The 26,900-nt window shown below is 27.5% G+C and overlaps 6 protein-coding genes and 2 long non-coding RNA genes across 11 annotated transcripts in view; 4 read left to right on the forward strand and 4 right to left on the reverse strand.

Annotated features, from left to right (window-relative positions):
• Positions 1–221: 221 nt before the first annotated feature.
• On the forward strand, positions 222–907 carry LOC122513186 (histone-lysine N-methyltransferase SETMAR-like). Its single transcript, XM_043629454.1, has 2 exons — positions 222–782; positions 866–907. Exons 1-2 carry the CDS (start codon positions 222–224, stop codon positions 905–907), a joined length of 603 nt encoding a protein of 200 aa, XP_043485389.1.
• A 441-nt stretch (positions 908–1,348) lies between these two features.
• On the reverse strand, positions 1,349–2,310 carry LOC122513588 (cilia- and flagella-associated protein 97-like). Its single transcript, XM_043630004.1, has 2 exons — positions 1,609–2,310; positions 1,349–1,509 (listed from the first exon to the last, which is right to left on the reverse strand). The coding sequence occupies exons 1-2, from the start codon at positions 2,308–2,310 to the stop codon at positions 1,426–1,428; spliced, it is 786 nt and encodes a 261-aa protein (XP_043485939.1). The 3' UTR covers positions 1,349–1,425.
• A 251-nt stretch (positions 2,311–2,561) lies between these two features.
• On the forward strand, positions 2,562–6,350 carry LOC122513585 (transmembrane protein 245). Of its 2 annotated transcripts, XM_043629998.1 has the most exons (9): positions 2,562–3,333; positions 3,406–3,838; positions 3,965–4,359; positions 4,484–4,648; positions 4,736–4,934; positions 5,025–5,209; positions 5,285–5,385; positions 5,494–5,796; positions 5,895–6,350. In XM_043629998.1, exons 1-9 carry the CDS (start codon positions 2,818–2,820, stop codon positions 6,073–6,075), a joined length of 2,478 nt encoding a protein of 825 aa, XP_043485933.1. In that variant the 5' UTR covers positions 2,562–2,817; the 3' UTR covers positions 6,076–6,350. The 2 variants fall into 2 exon arrangements, with proteins under 2 accessions (XP_043485933.1, XP_043485932.1); XM_043629997.1 differs by having other exon boundaries at positions 3,406–4,359; positions 5,895–6,349.
• Positions 5,883–6,791, reverse strand: LOC122513589. Its single transcript, XR_006302794.1, has 2 exons — positions 6,517–6,791; positions 5,883–6,037 (listed from the first exon to the last, which is right to left on the reverse strand). It is a non-coding gene; the product is annotated as an uncharacterized LOC122513589 (long non-coding RNA).
• Positions 6,792–6,880: 89 nt separating this feature from the next.
• On the reverse strand, positions 6,881–15,816 carry LOC122513187 (beta-mannosidase). Its single transcript, XM_043629455.1, has 17 exons — positions 15,399–15,816; positions 15,163–15,278; positions 14,511–15,083; positions 12,532–13,575; positions 12,084–12,417; positions 11,879–12,019; positions 10,383–10,526; positions 10,278–10,304; positions 10,047–10,193; positions 9,823–9,971; positions 9,536–9,741; positions 9,207–9,468; positions 8,404–9,130; positions 7,908–8,336; positions 7,613–7,827; positions 7,339–7,542; positions 6,881–7,251 (listed from the first exon to the last, which is right to left on the reverse strand). The coding sequence occupies exons 1-17, from the start codon at positions 15,469–15,471 to the stop codon at positions 6,970–6,972; spliced, it is 5,073 nt and encodes a 1,690-aa protein (XP_043485390.1). The 5' UTR covers positions 15,472–15,816; the 3' UTR covers positions 6,881–6,969.
• Positions 15,817–15,925: 109 nt separating this feature from the next.
• On the forward strand, positions 15,926–19,150 carry LOC122513586 (translation initiation factor IF-2, mitochondrial). Of its 2 annotated transcripts, none has more exons than XM_043630000.1 (11): positions 15,926–16,055; positions 16,142–16,277; positions 16,366–16,649; positions 16,738–16,898; positions 16,964–17,190; positions 17,273–17,543; positions 17,626–17,879; positions 17,992–18,250; positions 18,413–18,577; positions 18,667–18,807; positions 18,875–19,150. In XM_043630000.1, the coding sequence occupies exons 1-11, from the start codon at positions 16,003–16,005 to the stop codon at positions 19,045–19,047; spliced, it is 2,124 nt and encodes a 707-aa protein (XP_043485935.1). In that variant the 5' UTR covers positions 15,926–16,002; the 3' UTR covers positions 19,048–19,150. The 2 variants fall into 2 exon arrangements, with proteins under 2 accessions (XP_043485935.1, XP_043485936.1); XM_043630001.1 differs by having other exon boundaries at positions 16,145–16,277.
• An 89-nt stretch (positions 19,151–19,239) lies between these two features.
• Positions 19,240–26,900, reverse strand: part of LOC122513587 (proline hydroxylase buaE-like) — a 19,677-nt gene continuing 12,016 nt past the window's right edge. For both annotated transcript variants that reach the window (XM_043630003.1, XM_043630002.1), the window contains exons 3-7: positions 23,044–23,159; positions 21,472–21,593; positions 20,740–20,884; positions 20,248–20,430; positions 19,240–19,996 (exon numbers count right to left, since the gene is read on the reverse strand). In XM_043630003.1, coding sequence (XP_043485938.1) covers positions 19,643–19,996; positions 20,248–20,430; positions 20,740–20,884; positions 21,472–21,593; positions 23,044–23,159 — 920 coding nt within the window. In that variant the 3' untranslated portion in view covers positions 19,240–19,642. The remainder of the gene's footprint in view (positions 19,997–20,247; positions 20,431–20,739; positions 20,885–21,471; positions 21,594–23,043; positions 23,160–26,900) is intronic.
• LOC122513590 lies at positions 19,739–20,697 on the forward strand. Its single transcript, XR_006302795.1, has 2 exons — positions 19,739–20,402; positions 20,628–20,697. It is a non-coding gene; the product is annotated as an uncharacterized LOC122513590 (long non-coding RNA).

A 26,900-nucleotide genomic window follows, 5' to 3' on the forward strand; every position in this document is an offset into this window, starting at 1 on the left:
ATTAAAAATATTAAGATGAAATATAAAAATGGCGACATAGAAATAGATGTAGTCATAAGTAACTTCTAGTGCAATTAAATAGAATCCATTATTCGTATCTATTCGCTATGAATTACTAGTAAAAGGAATATTTTTACTATGTACATGAAGATACAGTTAATTTTTTGCCAAATGTTTTGTGTAATGCACGTTATGTCAAACTGTTTTTCCTAACCTCTAAAATGGAAAATGAAAAAGTGCATATTCGTCATGTAATGCTTTGGGAATTTAAACAAGGAAATAGTGCTAAAGCAACAGCAGAGAAAATATGCAAGGTATATGGTGAAGGATTAATAACTGATCGGGCGGTTAGAAATTGGTTTGTCAAATTTCGATTTGGAGATACAAGTTTAAAAGATGAACCGAGAGCAGGACGGCCTTCAGACTTTGACGACAACCTTTTAAAGGAAATATTGGAGCAAAATCCACGACAATCAACGAGAGTAATAGCAAAAAGGTTGAATATATCAAAATCAACTGTTAATCGTCACCTGGAGAAATTAGGGAAAGTTAGTAAATTAAGAGTATCTGTATCTCACAATCTTAGTGAGCAGAATAAAGAAGAACGCGTGTCAATTGCCACAAATCTGCTTTCCCGGGTTAAAATCGAGCCTTTTTTAAATAATATTGTAACAGGGGATAGAAAATGGATACCCTATGAAAGTAAGGTTAGCAAAAGACAGTGGCTTGATAAGGATCAACCACCTTTACCAGATCCAAAAGCTGATATACATGGTAAAAAGGTTTTATTGTGTGTATGGTGGGATTGTCGAGGCATTATTTATCATGAATTGTTGAAATCAAATTTAACGATTACTGCGGATAGATACGTTCAACAACTGCGAAGGGTGCAAGAGAAACTCCATGAAAAGCGTCCTGCACTTGTCGATAACAAAAATATTATTCTCTTACACGACAATGTGAGATCACATACAGCAAAGGTGACGCAAGAAAAAATTCTTGAGCTTGGATGGTCTGTTTTACCACACCCACCTTACTCCCCGGACCTTGCCCCGACAAATTACCACCTTTTCTCTTCGTTGAAAAGTTTTTTGAATGGAAAAACCTTCAAATCTGAAGAGCAAGTCAATCAGGCTGTGGAAAACTTCTTCCAGTCCAAACCAATCACTTTTTACAAAGAAGGAATTGATAAACTACCAGAAAGATGGGAGAAAGTTATAAATAATAATGGGGAATATATAATAAATTAATATAATTTCGTTATTAAACGAGAGAGAAATGTGTGACTCGACCCCTTAAAAATTAAAGATTTATTTAATTTAGATTTTATTAAATTAGAGATTTATCAAATAAAATCTCAATATAAATATATATATATATATATACCAATATCATAAATCATCGTTATACTAATTAATTTCATAGTCATATAAAAGTCATTCTATAACCTGGTGTACTTGATTTTGATATCACACATGGTTTCGCTTGTTGTATTCTACGAAGAAGCACCTGCAAATATTGTTAATAAAATATTTACAAAACGCAAGCATATATATCATAATCATTTAGGTGTGATATATCTTGACGCATCTATATAATAATATATACCATGTTATCTCCTTCGATCTTCTTTTGTAGTCTTTTTCTATTAATAGCTGAACTACTCATTTTAGGCAGAGCACCTTTCCTAAGAACTTTATCACGAGGTTTATGCTGTGCCATTATTTTTCTCAACAGAAGTTCATTCTCGCGTTCAATCTTCCGTACCTCGTCATCTGTAAAACTCATATTCTTTCTTCTAGTCCTTCTTACAAATTCTAAATTCTTTTCACTACTCTGCCGTATTCTTTCGCTTCTTTCTACGCTTATACTTCCTTCAGTTTCTTCGTTGTAATCAATCTCTTCTTCCTTTTCGCCATTTAAATTCTCTAATTTCCCATTCTCTTCGCATTTATTATCATCGATGTAAAGCGAACAAGAACCACTGACTAAATACTGCGATGCAGTTTCCTCCGACTCGCTGCAAGAATCATCAGAATAAAAGGATTCATTTGTATAAGCGTATTCATCGTCGAGGGAATTCTTTTCTTTATCTCTTATAGTTTCATGATCTTCTTCGTTGTCATTTAAATTGTTAGAATGAACAATGTCGTCTTCGCAGTCATCGTCTTCATCGATCTCGTGTATATTTAATACATTGTTAAAATTCTCTTTAGTTTCATCAGTTATTTCTTTTGGTAAAATTTCATCTGTGATAGAAACAGTACATTGACATAAATAATTAGTTTTGATCTCTTGTAAATTAGACATTGTCACACATATTTAGAATATTATTCAATCAATTGTACAAGATAACGCAATAAATTCAAATTGCATAAAAACAAAAAGAGAAAGAAAAGTAAATGCCTTTTTTAAATGTGGTGTAAACAATAACTCTGTTTCCATAACAACCATAATACAAACATTATATATAATTTACAGTCATTGATATAAAAAAAACTATTCTTGAATTTAAATAAAATACGCATGCGTGATTAATCTATAAATATACACTTACATACTTTATATTTAACGTTATTGCCTAATCAAAGTTTATAAATAGAATATTATTTTCATATACACATGTGAAAAGAACATACATAACAAGTACATAAGTTGATATATATATGTTTCTTATACAGTAATGATTATATATAAGAGTGAACTCAAAGAAGGATGTTCTGTATACATCTATGACTCATGGTGATCTAACTCTAACCTCAAAATAAATGTTAAACGTTAACTCAAGGAAGAAATTACAAAATTAAGAATTAAATTATGGATGTCACTAAATCACCGATGGACAATCTGTTCAACATGTTATCCGGATTTAATGCGAGCCACGAGAAAGCTTTAAAACAGGGTATTTATAATGCAGTAGCACTTTTTTTATTGTCCTTGGTGCTTGCTGCAGGATATGGATTATACATTGTATTAAGCCCATTTTTAAAACCACTCATTTGGGCCTTGTTATGTGGTGCTGTACTTTTTCCATTTAAGTATTCTTTAACGACAAGAGGAAAGTCATGGTTCAATAAGACCGAATCAACTAACAAACCTTTGTTTTTGAACTTTATAATATTACCTCTTCATATAATAGATAATACTGCAGAAACGTTGGGTACTGCATTATGGGATTACATAAAATACATTGTTGGTATTATTTCAATGGCATGTATAACTATGGCAATTTATAGTTATACGCCTAATATATTGTCTTGCCTGATATGGCAGATATTTAACGCTTTTAGCATTATCTTTGGCTTTTTCATATCGACTTGCAATATTTATATGGTAAGAATCTGTCTTTAAGATTTCAACGCTCGTAAGAATTGTTCCCTAACTACGTTGTATTATTTTTTACAGATTACTTTTCTATTAATCGGTTATTTATCTGTATTATACATTTATTGGTCACCGGAGAATTCCAAACATTTCTGTTATACATCATTCGTCTTATGGTTTATGATAAGTTTGTATATTTCTAATATACTTGGTGCATATCAAATATTGATATTTATTACTTTGCAAGTATTGTATTTGGTCGGTTTTATATATGAAGTATTATTAATTATGGAAGCGCAAGAAATAGAGGGTCATCAAATAAAACTTACAGAAGCTATTTGTTTTGTAATGACTAATAGTATGTTTCCAAAATGGGAAGAAGGTACGATAATCGATAAAAAAAGGATTGAAGATACCGAAGAAGATGTTGACAAAATTATTATGGAAAGAAGCATACCTACGACGTCGGAAAGAATAATTAATAAATCGATGTCGTTAGATGCAGATGCAGGAGGTGTGCTTTATTCAAAGATTGGACAAGAGAAAACTAAATCTATGTCTAATATAATTTCTACCAGTCATACTGCACAAGAACGTTTCTTTTTACGAAAATTAAAAACAGAATTACGAATGTCTTTAGATATCGAGGAAGATAAAGTCGACACGGATAAATATATGTACGGAGCACTTTACGCTTGCATCGGCATGATTTTATGGAAACACAAATGGATAATACAATTATTAATCATTCCTATAGCATATTATTTTGCTAAAAAACTTGGCAGCTATTTCGGCTTATGGAAATTAATATGTAAACAATGTAAGTACGTTGTAGGAATTGTTGACGATTGGTGTAAAGAAAGAAATCAAGCGCTTTTACCAGCCAATGTTAGAGGATTGTATAAAGTTGCTATAATAGTTGACGAAAAATTACAAAAAGCACTGATAGGATCGATCGATGCAGTAGCAACAACTGCAGTCATAGTTGGATTATTAGTGTTCACCATTTGCACATCAATATTTATAACAATACAGGTATAAATAACTCATTAATTTGTTATATAATTAATTTAGTTTGTTTCTGAAAATATATAAATATATATATATATATATATTTAACATTATTATTATTATTATTATTATAATAATCACATAACAGGTCTATGCAGAGGGTATGCATTTAATTCAAGTAACAGCTGAAATTGTTAATTCTTCTTTAATAAATAATCCAGATATAGATTGGGTACCTCAAGAATGGGAAGAATCTGTTAATAGCGTATTGGATAATGCATATACTTATGGAAGAAGTGCTATTTCTGATGGGGTAAAATATTCATATGTGTATATGTACATATGCATATGAATCATCGGAAAAGATTTTTATTTATGTGTTTATTAATTTATGCATCAGATAAGGAAAATTGTTAAAGATTTAGATTCTGCTAAGACTGAACAAATGGAGACTAAAGTTTTAGAACTTTGGGATAGACTTTACCAAGCATGGATGATGTCCAACGAGAAACCAGATTTAATTGGACCAACGGTAGATTCAGCAGCAGCTTATTCCGTATGGGAAAGTTTCAGAGATAATTTTGGATCTCTTCCTTTACGTATGTGGATTATATATATATCATTTAAAAATATTTAATATCATTTTTTAATTAAATGTCATTTTATTACTTATATATATTTGTTTTTAGATATGTTCGATATGACCGGCATACAAAACTTTGCTAAGGAAAATGTTGGAATTCTTATGTCTTTATTAGATTCTGTTTGGAACATAGTTAAGGGTAACATGTCTGTGATACTTACTGTTTTTACTGAATTATTCTATATTATTCTTATGAGTGGAACTGCAGTATTCAATTTTATACTCAGCATGGTACGTAGATAATATTTTTTAACAATAATTTCTTTCTATAAAAATATTATATTTTCTTTTTATCGATTGTTACAGATTGTCTTCTTTACCACATTGTTTTATCTTTTAAACTCCAGTGGTAAGACGTATAAACCCATCGAATTAACAACATTATTTAGTCCTATTAATTGCGACAGGTAAATATTATTCTCATTGTGATACTTATTTTATTTTATTAATAAATATATATGATGATATGAGAAAAAAAATATGAATATTATTAACGATTTAATACCTTTTAACAGATTCGCCGTAGCTCTTCAAAAAGCTGTTATCGGTGTATTCGCAGCCACGTTCAAACTTGCTACATTTTTTGGCATGTGGACGTGGTTCGTGCACAATTTGTTTCAAGTTAAAATAATATATTTACCATCGGCATTTGCTACGGTGTTAGGTGCAGTACCATTCTTGGATGCATACATTGCTTGTATTCCTGCAACTTTAGAACTTTGGTTTACACGTGGATCTACCATAGCTATCCCTTTTTTTATGTTCCATTTCTTACCATGTAATATTGTGGTAACGGAATTTTATAAAGAAATCAAAGGGTATAATATATTTTTATATATTAATTTCTATGAAAAGAAAAATGTATATGTGTGTGTGTGTGTGTGTGATCTTTAATTTTTATTTATTTTTATTTTAGCGGTGGTCATCCATATCTTACCGGTTTATCCATAGCCGGTGGAATATTTTGTCTGGGGGTCGAAGGTGCTATTTTTGGACCATTACTTCTCTGCTGTATTATGGTGGTAATTAATTTGAGTCGTCATTATCTTAATTCACCATCTATGGAAATGATAAAGACATCTCAAATGTCTAATTAAATTATTCATTATTTAAAATGAAATTTTTAAAACATATTGCTTCCATATTAAAACTCCAATGACTTAATGAGATTATTGTATAAATGCAATATTTCACTTGATTGTATTTAAAACAAACGTTTTAAATATTGCTATCAATTATATTGCATATACAATATAGTATAAGTATTTTATATAAGCAATTTGATATTTAATTTATGTTTATAAAATATCTCTCTGCGCTTACGCTTATTAGAATTAGGTATAAAATTTAATTATTACGAGTTGATACTAAAAAGAAATTATATATATATATATATATATATATATATTTGTTAACGTTCCTGTACTAATACACGATAAGAAAATGATGATAATTATATTTAAGATCTGATAATAATACGCTAATATATCGAATAGCTAATTAAAATTTGAAATTAAAACAAAAATCTTGTGACTTACATGAAAGTTATTACGTCGTACAATTAATATTATCGCAATTTTTCTTCAAATATATATATATTTTTAATTGTATTCTATGAGAGAGTGTATTTAACTCGAGAATGAATACAAACAAAATGTTAATTGTACCATTGAAGTTGTATCTATTAACTTTTTCGTAGTTTGTTTTATTTATTAACTTCAAGTAATACTTTTATAATATATTTAAATTATAGTTTTATTATGTATAAATGTTTTGAACACACATAATATAAGTATTCCTTTTCTTTCTCTTTATTTTTTTTTTTTTTTTTAGATTATTTTGTCTATAGAAAATTTAACAATTATTTAATTATGTCCGATAGTATTATTATTATATCTTTAATCATTTTAATAATATTTATATTTCTCATCGGATACGAAATTTATTTGCATTATGATACTTATTTTCCTTCATCTAACCCATAAAAGTATTTATGTTTTCTCATTAAAAAAATCTTGTTTTAAATTGTAAACGTCTGAGAGAGTTGTAATTTGTATATTTTTTTTCAACATGTTCGGAGTAGTTGCTTCATACGCATGAAACTTTATATACTTTTTCTCCTGGAAGATATGAAAGCCGTTTTCTGAAAAATGACCATCTATCGACTTTAATTCCAGCCAAACAAAAAGAGTTATATTATTAGTCGTTAATTCTATTTCATAATCTGGATAATTAGACAATTTTCCTGGTAATTGATTTCCATTAATTTTTATCTAAAATAACAAATTTTTGTTGTGTGTGTGTGTGTATTACACCCCTTATTGATATTTTATTATTATGCTTAGATGAAATTTACTTACTTTGACATTGGCTGATGGAATATTAACGTCTTTTAATACAGTTGGATAAACATAATTAACTGGAGCGATTTGTAATCCATTATTATCTTCAAGCGTGAGACGTACAACACAGAATTTCTTAGCTTCTGCCAACGTTCCGCATTTAACTTTTTCAAGAAGTTTGTCAAGCCACATCGACGTAACTAACATTGCTTTATTTGGCTCCTGTTAACATATAGAAGTATTTAATATTCTTTACTCATTATACAGAAGAATAATTGATTCAAATACTTACAATTTTGATATTATGGAAAGAATATACACGAAGAGGTTGCATCGACTTCCAATTATAGATGCTGAATTTTAAAGTACAATTATTTATCGCATATAATTTATCGGAAACAATATATACAGATAATTCATTTCCTCGAGATAAACGAGACGTTACAATAATGGGTGAGAAAAATTCTGTTGCGTAATAATGAAGCATTTTCCATCTTCCTCCGTATTCTAAAAAAGAAAACGTGCGAAAAACACGTTAGATATAATTAAAATCTAAACAGAAATGGGAAATAATTAAAATTCATTACCGATAGAGGACCACGAGGGAGCTTGCCAAACATCGTTCAATTGCCAATAAAGTGCTCCCATCGTAAATCCTTCTCCTAAAGCATTCAATTCTGATCTGGCTTGACGATACGATTCAGTTTGTATTTTAACAGATACAGCTTGATTTATTTGACTCAAATATATAAAATCTGTGAAATCTCTGATCGTATCGTTTGACTTTGGTATAAGAAAATTTTTCGAAATGAGAAGATTCATTAATTCCGTACCAAAAGGTAAATGTTGACGATGTTTTATAATGTTACTTTCTTTACGTAAATCGTCAATATTATTTATAATTTTGGAAATCGTAAAAATCGATGGAAACGATTGAAATCCATATTCAGACATAAATCTTGAACGTGGATATTGATTGATATCCCATCCATTGTTTAAATAATTGTAATAATGTACTGTAACGAATTTCATTTAATTATTTCATTAGATTTCATAATATTAAATATATATAACGAATCTTACCATCTCCATAGAAATTTGAATATGGATTTTGTCCGATATAATTGTATTCTTTAGTATGTAAACCATTACTAGGACTGGATACGACAAAAGGTCTGGTAGTATCTAATTGTTTCACTTCCTTCTTGATTAAATTCACATAAAGTTTAACGTAATCATTTCTATATATATTCGCTTGACCAGTTCCATACCAATTACTGTACAAAGCTGCTTCATTTTCATTATTACCAGCCCATAAAACTACACTAGCATGATTTTTTAATCGTCTTACATTTTGTACAACTTCCTCTTTAACGGAACTCAAAAATTCTTCACTGGTAGGATACATGGCGCAAGCGAACATAAAGTCTTGCCAAATCATAATTCCAAGCTCGTCGGCTAAATTATAAAATAAGTCGGACTCATACATTCCACCACCCCAAACTCTGAGCATATTCATATGCGCTTCTTTAGTCGACTGCAATAAATGTCTGATAACGTGTTCTTCAGCCGCTAATTCAGGAAATATACTTGCAGGAATAAAGTTACTTCCCTTCGCAAATATTGGTACACCATTTATCCGAAAATAAAAACTCAATCCTTTCTCTAAAGGTTCTTCTATTAATTCTATAGTTCTGAAACCTATACGTAAATATTTATTTGATGTTTCGGTTCCTGTCGTAACGGTAACTATTAACGTATATAAATTTTGTTTCCCGTATCCATTCGGCCACCATCTATCAATGAATTTCTGTTAAATATAATTCAAGATTATTTACAATAAAATTATTTTTATAATAAAGAAAGTAATATAAGTCACAACTTACTGAATCTATTTTCAATATAGTCGATGCTGTAACATATCCATCCTTTACTTGTAATATTACGTCAGATGAATTTTGAATATAGTTAGTATCTGTAAGATATAATCTTGAATTTATATTACACCTAATATCATCAGTATTTTTACGAGGAGGAATTTCAAAGAATATCGTTACAACTATTTCCCAAAATTTGTCTTTTTCATAAACATCCGTTGTAACATCTGTGATTAAGATTTCTTTAGTAGAAATTAATTCAACGCTTTTCCTAAAATATTATTCTATTAGTTTACTATCAATTAAATGTCATAAATAAAAAAATAAATTGTTCGTACCAAATGCCCATAGAAGGAAAAGCTGGGCCCCAATCCCACGAGAAACTAGCTTGCATTTTTCTAATATGATTAACGTGACATTCTCCATTATATTCTTTAGGAACACATATTGGGGGTACGATGTATCGTAGACTTTGATTCTTGTATAAATCCTCAGCCATTTTTATAGGCGAATGAAATACTATTTTTAAAGCGTTCTCTCCTATCTACGATTTTTTGTTTCATTTTTCTTTTTTATATCTATGTATGTATATTGTTTTATAAAAAAAAGAATAATAAACAAGTACCTTCAGATATTCTTCTATATAAAATATATATTTTAAAAACATATTAGAAGTTTTTCCTATTTTATGATCATTCAAAAAGATCGTAGCAAAAGTGTCCAGCCCGTGGAATATCAATGCTACCGTTGAACCATCTATCAAACTATTTGTACCTGAAAAATTGATATCGATGAGTTAAGAAAGTTTAATTAGCGCATATATATTTTTAAAAAAATATTATTAATTACCAGTAAAATTTCTACTATATACAACGGTTTGATTACCGACCCATCGATTAGTTACATCGTTCATTGCTAAAAGATTATCCGGTATCAAATGTGCTGCTGTTAAATCTGTATAAACACCGCCTGGTACAATTGCTGGAAATTCTAATTCTATAAAGATAATATATTATTATTAATTATTAATAATAATTAATAAATAAACAAAAGAATAGATTTCAAAATAAAATATTTTACCTTTGCATTTTTCATTAGAACTTTTATCTAAAAGAAATAAATACAAATTAATATGAAAAATATATATTATCTATGTGTACAAGTAAAATGTTAATTAAATCTTACCACATAAAATATTTCCTTTCCATGAACCATTTAAGGTTATGAATTCCACAGACACATTGTTTACACATATCATTAATACAAATATTATTAATTTCTTCATATTTTTTATGTAAACTTTAAACAACCATAAGTTGTAAAACAATACAAATTAATTGATACTATTGTTAACGTAAATTTCACATAGACTTTATGTTGCATGTGTGATAAACATGCTAATTATACATCTGCGATAAACAATAATTTTTTTTTTTTAATTCTATTTAATTTGATTATTCAGCAAGAAAATATATTTATTAATTGAAATATAAAAACGTAAGAGTAATATTACACAACTGCGTAAATTATATATATATATATGAAAATATAAAAATCAATTTTAAGTTATTATGTTTAATCTATAAAAAAAAAAAAAGATAAGATACATATGACACTTATAAAATTATCTTTTGATCACGCCTACTTAAGTTTTACAAAATTTACTTTATTAGTATAAAAATATTTATACATTATACTTGATGGTCTAATAATATCAATGCTAACTATATTATAATAACAACATAAACAAACAAATTAATATATCCCCAATCCGAATAATTTATTCTATATAATTGTTTTTTTTTTCTTTTTTGTAATTAATTAGCATTGATAAAACTAGATACTTCAGTGTATCTAATCTATTAATTATTTTAATGTATTATATTTTTATTATTTTATTATATATAGATATATATACACTTACGCACATATGTATAGGGTGTCTGAGATATTCCAATCAAATATTGTAAGCATATTTTATATGCATGAAAATAAAAAATATTAATTTTGTAATAAAACTTTAAATGACCTATGGTTTATATCAAATTATTTTCTTATTCTCATACATAAAATTATGCTGATAACATATGTTTGGAAAAATCTCAGACATTCTGTATATATCCGTATTGTACATATACATATGAGTATATTTAACATTCTATAAAACAAACTTTGGTGCGAAGACTACCCATATTTTCATATATATTTGCTGATTATATATATTCTAATTTATTATATTTATTTTTAATAAACTACATAGATCTTTTTTATCTCACAACTAATCTTACATAATACATTCAATTAAATCTTGAAAAGAAACATTTATTTGTAAATGCTATTAAAGAAAAATATATATATATATATATTTTTTTTGTTCGTGTAATCATTTAAAATATAAAATTTTATATACGATGGAATGTTTCTATCAAATGCAGAATATATTCTCTACCATTGCATCGTTGAATGAAAAATAATAATAAAATAAAAATAAAATAAAAGTAGTAATAATATATAATATATCCACATTTTTCTTCTTTAGTTAAATACAAATATATTATATCAAACGTTAACTTTTCTAGAAGTATTGATAAATATTAATCAAATACTTATTCAGCGTTAATAGTACAATATTTAAATAAAAAAATATACAATATTTTGAATGAAAGAAAAATTTAATCAACGCCTTCTCTTCCTACCTATTTGTGCTTTTTTTGTTGTATTCGTTAATTGGTCAGTGTAATCTATATTAGAATTTTTTTGTTCGCTAATGGACTGAAAAGAATTTATGGGAGAATCAGGTACATCGATTAAAATAGGAGTACCTAAAAAAGTATATACATAATCAAATATATTATCGTTCTATTATTAATTAATATAATAACGTACCTCGAGGTGGAGAATTTTGTCTGTTCCGTAAACATTCATTAACGTGATCTTCATAATCTATGCCGCTATCCGTTTGAAACGTAGAACAAATATTACATTCATACAGCGCTTGTGAATTTTTAACCTTGTCTTTAACTACGGATTTACTGTTTTGAGCTGAGTATACGTAATCTTTTTTTAATTCATCTTCCGTTTGAAATTGATCGCACATAGCCGCATGATTTTCTATCTTGTCACTTGCAAACGATTTGTTGCAGATAGGACACGTTACTTGAGTTTTGTAAATGAAATCATCGTTCTCTATTTCTTCTATTATTTTATCAATTTCATCTTCCTACATACATATACATACGTATACATTAAAAAAAAAAAAAAAAAAAAAAAGAAATAATATAATATTTAATTATATATAATAATAAGAGAATATGACAAGAGAGAAAAAGCTTACATCAATTTCTGAATCTTTCTTTTGTTTTTTTATTAGCTTTTTCCTTTGATCCCTCAATTTTGGCGTTCGACTGGTACTTTTTGCTTCCAACACTTCCATCAGCCTATCCTTTTTTTTCTCTTTATTTAATACCTTTAACTTTTCCTTCGACATTTCTTCCATCTCTTGCATCCTTCTCTTAATGTATTCTTGCTTCTTTTTATCCTTTTCTTCCATCGTTCTTTTCACAGCTTCCTTTTCATCCAAAAGTATTTTTTTCTTTCTCTCCGCATCGGTTTGTTTTAATTTCGCGCATTGTTTTGCCAATCTTGTTGAAAAATTTGTCATGGGTAATGGTTTAACAACAACATCTTTAATCATCGATGCTTCGTTAATATTCTTATCAATTTTTTCCAATTGTCCGATTAATTCTTTATTCTTTTGAATGCTACTTAAACTTTCTTTTCTCGACGTACTAGGACTTCCTTCTAAATCGCATTGATGATTAGAACCTTTTTTACTATTTCTTAAAGTCAAAGAAGAAACTTGCGTTTTGTTTATGTCAAATAAACTAGATTTATAAACTGTATCTCTTCTTGGATTGGATAATATTTCTGGAGATACCGTTCTTTCTTTAGGCCCTTCTAAAGGTTTAATATTAATACTTTTGCTATCTGTATCATCCCCTTCGTTAATAAGATTATTATTTGAAAATGAATCTTCTTTATCGAGGTCTTCCTTGGAACAATCTTTTTCTTGAGTCGACAAATCCTTCTTATGCGATGTTTTGTACATTTTACTCGTATCATCGGATTTGGATTTTTTAGCAAAACTAAGAGTTGTTTCATCGTCGCTGCTGGAATTGGATATTTTTGTATTAGCAAACCATGATGCTTTCCTTTTGCTAGCTCTGTCATAATTACTGGTTAAATTATCTTCGTCTTCGCAATTATTTATTACATTTTCTCCTTCGTCATAATTACTGATCATGTCTATGTCTTCTTCGTCGTAATAACAATCAACCATTGATGGTATTCTTTCCAAACTGTTGTTATCTGTATCCACCTATATGAACGTTGAAAAAGAAGGATTAGAATTGAAATAAGTCAAGTGAAAAAAGACAAATATAGTCTAATTGTTGTTTTATTTTCTTTTTCTTTTTTTCTTTTCTTTTTTATAGAAATATAATTTATTGAAAAAATGTCGTCATAGTTTACACTTTTGATGACCGTTGCCTGGTTAATGTTTATATGGGTACACATATATAGCTACGGTAAATACATGTTAACAATTATTCAAATGTACTTTTATAAAAACTTACAGTAGAGTTACTTATGCAATCATTTAACCGGTATGCATATATACATATATATATATATATATATGTATATGTATATATATATACCGTTGTATGTATAATGAGTATATATATATATAAAAAGAAAGATTAATATAAAACAAACATTCGTCATTAGAATGTTTCTTTTTTTTTTTTTAGAGTATTAAAATATAAAATGTATAATTGTGTAAAATATACAATTTCATAAGTATTCTAATTTATTGAAGATCATTTACATTGTGCAAATTATGATTAGTTATTTGGCGGAATTTATTTCTTTTTTTTTGTTTGTTTGTTTTTTAACGTATTAATAATGCAAAAGCATGACAAAATATTTAAATAATTAATTAATGCTTAATGCGTAATATAGTACCCAATAAATTATTATTATTAATATTATTTATTTTTAACAAATAAAATATATATATATATATATATATTAGAACTCAAAGACAAAAACAAAACGAGATATTTTAAACTTGCATTTTTTTTTTAACACATAATACATTAAGTTTCTTTTTAATAATCTTCGGAAGATATGTCATATTACACAAGACTTAAAAACTGCATTAAATAGAAAAAAGGAGACGCAGATTATGAAAAAATAGTTATTAATTTTGTATGCGAGTCAACGGCAATAATGAGGTTTGGAGTTACACACCTGAATGGGTGTCCCCCATTGAAACTTCGATTCGGTCGTACCATGGCAATTTAACCACAGATTCGCCATATTTTTCAAATGAATATTCAAGTCGTTCAATATTTTAACAGATTCTTCTTCAGTGTGCGTACCTTTACAAAGTCTGAAAGGTAAACGTTCTTGAGCGGGAGGTCGTTTCGGCTGTTGCAAAGCCACATCCTTCTGATTGCATTGCGAATCTAACGGATTAATCTTCCATCTCTTGCTTTGATATAGAAAATCTTTTTGAAGCGATGACATTTTCTTTTCTACACGTAAATTACAACACTCCTGTAAAGAATTGTTCTTTGACTTTTGACGCGACAAGTTTTTATCCGCTCCATTGTCGCTCCCATCGTTGTCGTCCGTAGTTTTTTTCTTATTGGCAATGTTTCTCTTGTTGCGAGGTTTCGGTGATTCCGAGCTACTGTTATTACAATGCGTATTGTACGAACAACTTGGTTTAGCTCTGTTATTATCTGTTTCTGATATCGAATCTCCTTTAATCGTTACATCTGGTTTATTAGTTAAATTATTAATAGGATGTAGCAAGTACTAAAAATAAATCATTGTTTAAAAATTTCATTCGATAGATTGTCACACACACAATGGAATTTAATTTTATTAAATTTACCTTTTGATTTGCTGCATTATTTTTTGGTATATTTGCCATTTCTTTAGATTCTTGTATTGCATCAAATACTTGCTCCATATAATCCAAAGAAGCATCTGGCTGGTACATTCCCACTTCTAAATAAACGAAACAAATAAATAATAATGTATAAATGTGAGTGGTGTGTTAAGCATTGTTGGGTGAATGTCTGTTAAATTTTAATCATTAGTTTTTAAATTATATTGATTGTTATTTACTTTCAAGTTCTTTCTTCATTTTTTCACGTTTCTCTGTGTTCGACATGCTGACACTTTCTTGATTATTAGACATTTTTATTATTAAAACTTGGCGTATGCAAATGTAACATTCATTAGTAAACAAAACTCTTTTATTATTTTTCTTTTTTTTGTTTTCATTAAATTCTGTAAATTTCAGTTCACATTGAAAATATGTAATCAAACGATTCGACGAAAACTCTTTGATTATAACGAATACGAAATAAATAAAAAATTTGATGCAGAAATAAAGAAGAAACAGTAAGATAACTTAAAAGTGCATGTTTGTGAAAACAAAGAAACTGTTATCTAGTTACGCATACATACAATCTCGTAAAACTAACAAATGCATTTAGCATAACCTAGAATTGTGAATACTTATGTAAACGTCATAAAACATTGAAGCTATTTGATTGGTTACTTCTTCGATTTCTATTGGCTCGTATTTAACCAATCATATCAATCAGTGTATTAGCTATCGTTCAAAATCGCTAATTGCGATAATGTTTATTATACTTTTTGATACTTCTTTATATAACCTCTATTAATATTATTACTTTATTAATAAATATTATTTTAACTTAAGATGAACACCACCAAAATGTTTCCTACTTTAATTAAGACATGTTCAAAGTTCAGGTGCTTGTTATTTGTATATAAATTAATATTTATTTTCAAATATAATATATAATGAGAGAGAGAATAATTTGTGTATTTATTTTCAGTAGATTAAAACAGTGTAATAATGAAATTGTTATTAAGCAAAGACGATATTTCAAACATAATATAAGAAATTCAGCTATCATATTTATACAATATGATTATTTTCATACAACTCCTTTCTATCAACGCAATTTAAAGGTAATATTTTAAGGTTATTTGTTTTTATTTTATTTCTTCTTTTGTCAAATAACAATAAAATACTATGAATATGTATATTTTTAATTAGATAGGAGAGAAAGTATTAAAAGAATCTAAGAATAAAAGACCATTGATTAATTTGTGGTCCGGCATGACAGTCGACGAATTGGCAATTATTATAAAAAGAGATATAAAAGATATTTTATCAGCTGCCTCCCTTGTAGATAAGAGTAAGGAATATTCTTTCGATACAGAATTTAAAGATGTGCAAACATTATCTAGTACTGTTAAAAAGTTAGGATATCGTTATAAGATTGTCCCTAAACCGAACAATGTGCACCGAGATCAGGAAGATTATGATGCAGTTGTACGGTACAAAAAAAAGCTTTAAATAACCTTCGTTTAATGAAATATTTTTGTCTTATTTTTATGGACATTGCTATTGTTATGTTTTGTCTAGACCCCCACCAGATGAATCCGTATTAATAAATCGACGTCCAGTGGTAACCATAATGGGACATGTAGATCATGGAAAAACAACTTTATTAGATGCATTACGAGACACTTCGGTTGTGGATACAGAATTTGGGGGAATCACTCAACACATTGGTGCATTTAACGGTACATAATCAAAATCTATTTTTAATTTTTATATTGGACTAAAATTAGAGGAATGAAATTTTTAGTGGAATTAAATACCGGCGAGAAAATCACATTTTTGGATACTCCTGGTCATGCAGCTTTCACTTCTATGAGAGAAAGAGGAGCACAAGTAACCGATATTGTAGTATTAGTAGTAGCTGCGGACGACGGTGTAATGGAACAAACTGTACAAAGTATAAATATGGCTAAAGCAGCTAATGTACCGATTATTGTAGCCATTAATAAAATTGACAAACATAACGCTGACATTGTAAGTAAATAGTAATGTTAATCTTGATTTGAAATTAATAAAAATTTAATAGCAATAATCAAAAGTATAATTCTTTCATCAGTTAAGGACACAAAAGATGTTACAACAACAAGGTATTATCGTTGAACAACTTGGCGGTGATGTTCAGTCTGTAAATATATCCGCTTTAAAAGGAACTAATTTGAGTGTATTGATAGAAGCGATAGCACTACAGGCAGAAATAATAGGATTGAAAGGTGATCCTACAGGATTGGTAGAAGGTGTAGTTATAGAATGTAAAAATGATAAAGCTCGTGGAAAATTATCAACTGCACTTATTCAACGTGGAACTTTAAAAAAAAATTCTATACTCGGTAAGATAATATACTATAAAATTAAATATATATGGAGAGAAAAAATAATAAATTGTATATCGAATTAACATTTTTTTTTCAGTAAGTGGTACTACTTGGGCAAAAGTAAGATCGATGTTCGATCATGCAGGCAAACCTGTTATACAAGCAAGTTTATCAGATGCGATACAAATTATGGGATGGAGAGAATTGCCCGATGTAGGTGATAAAATATTAGAAGTAAAGAATGAACAAGAAGCTCATATAGTTATTAGATATAGACAAAAACAGATAGATGATATTAAAGCCGAGGAACACAAAAAAGGAGCAGAGATTAAATTGCAAGAACATCTAATCGTAAGATTGTTTAAATATTACATCATTGAGATTGACTTTCTCTTCGCGCATCTTAATTTAATCAAACGAAAATTTATTTTGAACGATTATTACGTAATATATTAATTCATAGGAATATGAAGAAAGATTAGCGAAAAGAAGAGCAATGGGAAGAAGGCAGTATAAACGCGAGCCTAGAAAAAAACAAGATACAACAGATCTTACTCCAAAGCTTAATATTATATTAAAAACAGATGTTAGCGGTTCTGCGGAAGCAATCTTAGATGTAATCGGTACTTATACGGCAGATGAAATGTGTCATTTGAATGTTGTACATTACGGCGTTGGTCCAGTTTCAGAGAACGACCTTGAATTAGCATCTACTTTTGATGGTATTTATATTATCTTATATTTTGTATTTATTAATCTACTTTTTACAGATTTGAACAATCTTACGATATCCATTCAATTATTATTAACCATGCCAAAAAAAAGTTTTATTTAATAATAGCATTGGAAAAACTAATCGTATTAAAATGATATTATTTTTGTAGCTATTATTTATCTATTCAATATAAGTATATCGAGTGTAATGCAAAAAACTGCTATTGCAAATAATATTATCGTACGGCCTTGTAATATTATATATAAATTAATAGATGATATAAAAAATGAAATTAATTCGAAACTTCCGTTGAAAGATAGCGAAGAAATAATAGGTAAGATTAATATTAGAAACATTATTATTTTCCTCGTTTTATAAAGATTTGAACATTGAAATAATTTCATGCATTAAAACATTTTTTAGGCGAAGCGCAATTTTTAAAACAATTCGATGTAAAAATAGAGAAGAAACGTGTCTCTATAGCTGGTTGTCAATGTACCAAAGGTATTCTTAAGAAAAACGAATTGTATCATGTGAAACGAGGCGATAATATTATTTACACCGGTAAGTTGAAAAAGAAACATTAAAACATTTAAAAAAAAAATAAAAATCATTTTTATCTTTTTCTAAGGAAAATTATTATCGATGCGACATCTCAAAGAAGAAGTAGATACTATTAAAAGTGGCGTGGAATGCGGTCTCAGATTCATCAACAGTTCGCTAACTTTTCAACCTGGTGACCAAATAATTTGTTTTAAACCGTACAAGGAAAAACAAACTATCGAATGGGATGCTGGATTTTAATAATAAAAACATGTATTGATATGATTCCTATCGATTACCTAGGCGAATATTAACAAGAATAAAATTGATGATCACGAAATAAAAAAGAAAAATGAAAGAAAAATTGTATAAAGAGAACATACATACTTACGATAATTCTCCCAAATCCTTTTTTGATACAACTAGTAAGGAAAATGAAAGGACAATTTGAAATGTAAGTACAGAGAATTCTTTATTATTATTGTCCTTGAAAGGAGACGTCGAAATCGATGCTTCCTGATATGTTAACGATAATACTTTTCTTTTTTATACTTAACATAACACGTGTCAATTAATTTCTCATATATTCGATTACTTTGATAGTTGCGATTATGAATTATTTGATTTCATTCTTGCCGAAGAAGTTTGGACCCAACGACGAGATGGTAGAAAAGAAAAAAGAAAAGAAAAAAGAGAACAAAAAAAAAGAAAAACCAAGGATTATAGAAAAATCACATGATATAGAATAATAATTGCGAAATGTTAGAACTCTCAAACGAACGAAACGAGTAAGATTTTTGAATGACGAGGAACTATCAATAATAATGATTACATATTGTTATCAAAAGACACGACATTACGAAGCATAAGTCTCTCGAAATCGACGTTGAAGATGATGATACGCCGTTAAAACGCCACGTTTCTTTTTCTGAAGACGGCAGGGTGCCGTTTCTTGATTTGCTTTGACGATTTTAATATCCAACGGTTCAATAGGTATGCCGTTGTTTGGGTGTACGAAGAATGCAATGGAATGACGACCACGACCGCAATGTTCTGGAACTACAACGCGATGTCTTAATGCTGGAAATTGATTATTAGTCCATTTAGCTAATATGCTTCCTGTGTTTAATAAAATAGCTCCAGGTAGATGACCAACGCGTCTCCATTGATCACCGCACGGTGTTTGTATTTCCAAACCACCTTCGCAATCCTAAAAAGAAAAGAAAATCAATTTCAAGATATTTAACAGATTTCAATTGCAAAATTTCAAGATTTGCATTCAATAATAATGGCGTCGTTATTATTGCATGATATCTTAATATCATAATAAAAATGTACATAATAAATATATCAGAAGTTCTCTTTAATATATTTTCATAGATTATACGAAAGGAGAACACCTTTTATTGTCTTTATAAACGAATAACTTAGTATATTATAGTACCGAGGTTATCCGCATACCTGTGCAAGCAGAGTGAAAGTGCCATAATCGAAATGAGCCCCGCAACGCGTCACGTCTGGTGACGGTGCACCAAGTGGTGGATAATAAAGAAGACGAAGAGTCGTTTCGTTACCAGTTCCCAACATTTGATCATGCTTCAGTAACAAGAAATCAGGTGATTGTTCCAAACCCACTGCTAATGCCTATTATAAATATATAATTATATATATATCTATAATATAATTATAGATAATTAATTGTACTTTATTATGCAATCAAAAAGAAACTTAATCGTATTAAGTAAAATCTTTTTTTTTTCTTTTCTTTTATTTTTAATTGGAATTGGTTTACTGGGTTACTTAACAGTAGTATTTTTTTATTTTTTCTTTTGTAAACTAAGGTTGAGAATCCCTGAACTATCGAGACGTATGCTATCATTAACAAGTATTAAAAAAAAAAAAGAAAAAAAAGAAGAAAAAGAAGAAGAAGAATAAACGTGAAGGAATAATTACGGTTAATAGCATGACTGAAAGTTGTTTGAAATCTCTTTCTAGTTCTTCCACTGCAGGTTTAAATCCGGGTACTTCATCTTGCGGTAACGCTCCCTTGCAACCGGTAATGTTGAAAGCATGACGAATTTCTTCTTCGTCCGACAATCTAATATATTTAAAAAAAAAAAAAAAATAATAATAATAACAAAATAAATATATATGTGAGATATCAAAATAAATACCTAATCTTATCGAATCTATTAAAAAAGAACAACGCAGGAATAATATTATATCTCTTTCCCTTTCTACTTTATTTTATTAGCTTTCGCTTTAAAAACGACTGGCAATTGTTAAAACATTAAATATCTTACAAGAAAATTTACCTGACGTGTATGTTTTTTTTGTTCGTTTAATATTTTCATTATAAATTTCATACGATGATCTCTTACACGTTTTAAATTTAACAATTAGGGGGATAATTTTTATTTATTTGATTGGATCTTTGATTTAGCATTTTTTTTTTCGTCGCACAATGCGTTTTGCAAGAGAAGGTAGTTTGAAAAGCTATAAAAAATAAATAATAATAATAATAATAATAATAAGAGTTTGAAATAAACGTGAAATAATATATTTTCTAATATTTTTGATCTTTTTCATTTGTCTGTTTTTCTTTTCTTTTCTTTTCTTTTCTTTTTATTATTGTTCATACGCACCAAGACATTTCAAGTCGTGCGGCAACATCGACACACTTACTTCTCCATTCCAGGCTTGACATATCCATGATTGGATTTGCTCGAAGAATCACGTTGGTATTTGCTTTTTGTTTCCTCTGGCAATTCGGAAAACTCATCTAATGCTCTGTACGCTGCTTTCAACTGCAATCAAATGAAAAATAACAACATTATCTCCATATATATATATTCATGTCAAATGTAAAACGAATTTAAATATTCGCGCCTTTTTTATTTTGAAAAAAAGATTTTCAAAATGGAGTCCACATTTAAAAAAAAGAAACGCGCGAATATTTAAAATTGTGTCTTAACAGTATAAGTTAAATTATATCGAATTTAAATTTTCAATACGAAATTACTAATATATTAATTTTAATTTTAGTGTATATGTGTGTACGTATGTATGCATGTATGTATGTATATTTGTAATTTATTTATAAACTTTCTCTTTAAATTTCTTCAATATTAAAAATAACGGAGATAATATAATAAAGAATATAAATTAAATTTATAAAAAGGGATATTAAAAAATATATTAAATATAGATTAGAATATTAATAATAATAATGAAATATAGATAGAGAATATTAAATATAGATATAATGGTATATTTAATTATTAAAAAAAAGAAAAGTAAAAGAAAAGAAATGAAATGTGTAAGATTATTTTCGAGAATGATCGATCAACGTTGATTCATTTGAAACGTCAGAATTACGTATGTGGACAGATCGTTACCCTTTTCAAAAATTTAAAAGACGATTTATCGTTAGAAAAAAGTATATGCAATGAACTGTTACATCATTGTCAGGAAAAAGAGCTTCAGAATGATAGTAAGTTCAAGTGCCGAGGTCATTGTATAATCTAAAAGACTTTTTTATCTGGAGCCCTTGAAAACTTCGGTGCTTCTCCATCCAATATATATATATATATATATATGTGTGTGTGTGTATGCATGCATGAAAGTAAATGTATTCATTTTATTAATATATTCTCCTATCAAAGTGATTCATGTTTGCATGGTCATCACCATAGATACTAACAAAATATTCTTTACACTTTCCTATACTTTTATGATATGCCATAATGATGAAAATAAAATTGAGAGATACGCGTTGCATAATAATAATAATAATTATCGTTTGCTTTTCATTATCTTTTTTCTTTTTTTTTCTTTTTCATACGTATATTCGATGCATTAAGAATGTAATTTTTTTTTAAATCATGAAACATATATTATAATTACAAATTATTATTATTATATATAAACATATTATTATTATTATATAAATATTATTATATAAATATAAAATATTATTATTATATATAAACATATATATATGTGTGTATGTTATAATTAAAATTGGTATAAATAAATATACTATATAATATATTGTATAAATAAATATAATAATAAAATATGTATATATGTGTATATTATAATGAAAATTCGAATATACATGTTATCTACACACTGCAACAAAATAAAAATGATTAACAATTATTATTGAATAACCGAAAGTATTTAATTACAAGATATCACGAACAATTTGTGTTATTAAAATATATTTGTTATTTATTAATTTATTATCCATACCTTACATTCTGGAATGCCATGATTGACGAGTAAAGCCAATCCCTTTTCCGATAAAGCTCTTACTAATTTCGTAGCAACTTGTTTGACTACACCTTTCTGAGGACATCTTTCCGTTCCTGAAAAAAAAAAGAACAAATTATTAACAAATTGTTAATAATTTATTCTTTATTATTATTACTTTAACGAGCCTAATACACATTTTTTATAATCATCATTATAAAATTAAAAAATATATTTCTTCAGGATTTTGTAAACATTTGAATAATTTTTAACGAATGTTCAAATTTAATGAAAGAGGAAATGAATATATAACGGATCTGTCTGCATTAAAACGTATTTTAAGATGATTCATCGTATCCTTCGATGATAATAAATCCACTTCCTCGAACGATTTTAAATAAACAAACGTATAATGATCAAATAATCCAGGAAGTGTACACGTGGTTTACACGTGCACGCCACGTGTGTTATTTTATACCTTTTATTTGTTAATATTTTTATAATTAAAATAAAATAAAATAATATAAAATAAAATAATATAAAATAAAATAAAATAAAATATAATAAATTTCATTTTTCCATTTAATGTTAATAGATTAATTATTTCATTTGTTTTTGAATGAACTTGCGTGAATTAAACTTTTAATTTTTACTGAATTTAACTTGGACAAAAATTCGTACATATTCGTAAAGTTTATTATCATAATAAAAAAAAAATAAGAAACCATTCTAGACGATAAAGTATGTTTCTATTTATTAGTTTTGTTTTGTTTTCCTTATTTTTTTCCTTTTAAAGAAAATATTGGTCAAAGAGAGGGCGTTGGAATTGCATTATCGAATTTTGTTGCACCGTGTGTTGGTTGGTTGGTTGGTTGGTTGGTTGTTGGGCGGTAAGATAAATTTTCAGTGCCACCTTCTGGCACGAATGTTACCCTGATATGTAACAATAAATGATTTATACAAACAACGATAGTATTATTTCATTATTTAAACAATAACCTTTTTTTCTTTTTTTCTTTGTATTATTCCAACATTTTCTTTCATTAACGAATAACGATTGAACTTTATTCCTATCAATTATAAATATAATCAAAGTAATCCTAACGATAAATTATTTTTTTGTTTTTTTTTATATATAAATACGAACAACGTTATTTTATTATTTATTTATTTCATTATTTATTTATTTCATTATTTAACAATAACCTGTTCCTTTTTTTTTAAATAAATAATTTATTTTTATTCCAACTTAACTCAGCAATACAAAATAATAATAATAATATTAATATAATTACTGAACACACCTCGTATTAAATAATATATTATTATTATTATTATTATTATTATTATTATTATAATTATGAAACCAACAACACATGTGTCTCAAATCGAATAATTTATTTTTCTTAAAGTAATCCTAACGATAAATTTGTATAAATACGAACAACGTTATTTTATTATTTATTTATTTATTTCATTATTTAACAATAACCTGTTCCTTCTTTTTTAAATAAATAATTTAATTTTATTCCAACTTAACTCAGCAATACAAAATAATAATAATAATATTAATATAATTACTGAACACACCTCGTATTAAAGAATATATTATTATTATTATTATTATAATAATAATTATGAAACCAACAACATGCGTGTCTCAAATCGAATAATTTATTTTTCTTTTTTTTTTCCTTCAAACAAACGATAAAGAAAAAAATGAAAAAAAAGATAGAAAGAATGAAAGAGAATCAACTAATTTATTTATTATTAACATAATTTAAAAGAAAATACGTTTATAATTCATATACTAATTAAGATAATGAGATCGATGGGTATATAACTGGTTTCATACTTTCATCAAATTCTTACATCAATTTCGTTAAAATATGTGCTATAGTGTATGCCTATTAATAATATTTGCTATAGTTAAGACTCATTTAGAATAGAAATTGCGACGTTCTTTCACGATAGTTTCTCTTCGCACACATATACACACACACACATACACGTATGAGTTACTATGATAAAAAAAAAGGTTAGTGGAGGGGGAAATGTATTTTACAAGAGGAAACTTTTTCAATTCTCTTTATCGTAGATATTTGTTTTATAGAAATCTACAACAAGATTATAGAATTACGATAATAATAATAATAATAATAATTTATCAATTAAATATCGAAGAAAAACAACAATGCTTGACTACTCGGTGTGATATCATTTAATTTGTTTAATTTTTATCTGAAACGATAGAGAAAATTGGTATTGGTTATACACGGAAATAATTTGAAATCATTTTAAACGTTATTTTCATTCCCCCACCCTTCCTCTCCTCTTCCAATGATTATTCAACAATTTTTTTTTCTATTTTTAATAACCAATTTATTACTTTCTTTTAATCTTATAATAGATTGATTCATACGCACGCGTTTTATTATTTAATTGTTAAGCGTAGAACTTTTTAAATTCAACCCCCCCCCACCACTACCACCCGTTTTTATCTATGGGAAATTTATTTTTATTCGTTTTTTTTCAATCGTTATTAATTTAATTGTTCGAAGAATTTCTTTTTTACTCCTCCCCTTCAAAGCCTCTCACAACCACCACAACCACCAAATTATTTTTGTTTTCCCCAACATTATTTAATTTAAATAATAATTATAACACTGTGTATTAATTATTTAAATTTAATTTAAAAAAATAAAAAAAAACTATATCGTCTGTAGAAATATTTTTCAAAATTAATTAATTTTTTATTTATGTGTGTGTGTGTGTGTTAATTTTTTCCACTTCCACATACACCTTCACTCCTACCCCCTCCTCCTCACATTTATCACTGGAAAATATCATTTTTTTTTAAATGAATTAAATGATTCTTCTTAAGAACAAACACTCGAACGAACGAGAGAACTCATGTTTCAATATAAAAGAATAATAAAATCAATAATACTCGCACAAAAGCTTGTTAATGAGAATAAGGAAAAAAAAAAATAAAAAAGACATATTTAAATCAAACATGATTTCACAAAGAAGCAAGTACACACACACACACACATACACACACTGATTATTCATGAAGTCATCAACGATCATGTGCACACATGGTGTTTCTCATATTCATAAATTATCCTTGTCATATTAAAAGAAAATAAATATCATAGTAACTAATAATGAATTTTTAAAACGTATTCAAATACCAATCAAATCAATGATGACAAATACTGATCTAATATTTGTACACACACACACAAACACACATATTACACATATATGAACATACATAATACATCATTTAATGAAAACACAAGTACACACTTATATACACATACATAATACACCATTTAATGAAAACACACACGTAGACACATATATAATATCATTTGCAATATCATCATTCTTTTTTTTATATGCATGACTGATACATCCACGTCATATACATATACACAAGTATATGTGTATGTATATATGTGAACCCATACATAGAAAAATACATTATTCGTATACGTATTGCGTGTGCTTTTAAATTCAGCATCCGGTAACGGTATCATACGTTCGATTTTCTATATATGTATATGTGTGTACGTGTACTCAGCGAAAGTATGGAGAATGGGGGGAACACATAGAAAGAGAGGGGAAGAAGAAAGGGGGAGGGGTGGTGGGAGACTGTTAGTACCAGGAGAAACCTGTGAAAATTTTTTTACTCTATCCTATATAATTTTTTATTTTTTTTTATTTTTTTTTTAGTTATTTACATATATACTATATATGTAAGTATATTAAAATCAAATCATTTTATTTTGTGTGTGTGTGTAATAATTATATCATTTAATATTATATTATATATATATGTATATGAA

This window comes from Polistes fuscatus, unplaced genomic scaffold, assembly GCF_010416935.1.
Source record: "Polistes fuscatus isolate 324 unplaced genomic scaffold, CU_Pfus_HIC Scaffold12, whole genome shotgun sequence".
Classification (NCBI taxonomy): domain Eukaryota; kingdom Metazoa; phylum Arthropoda; class Insecta; order Hymenoptera; family Vespidae; genus Polistes; species Polistes fuscatus.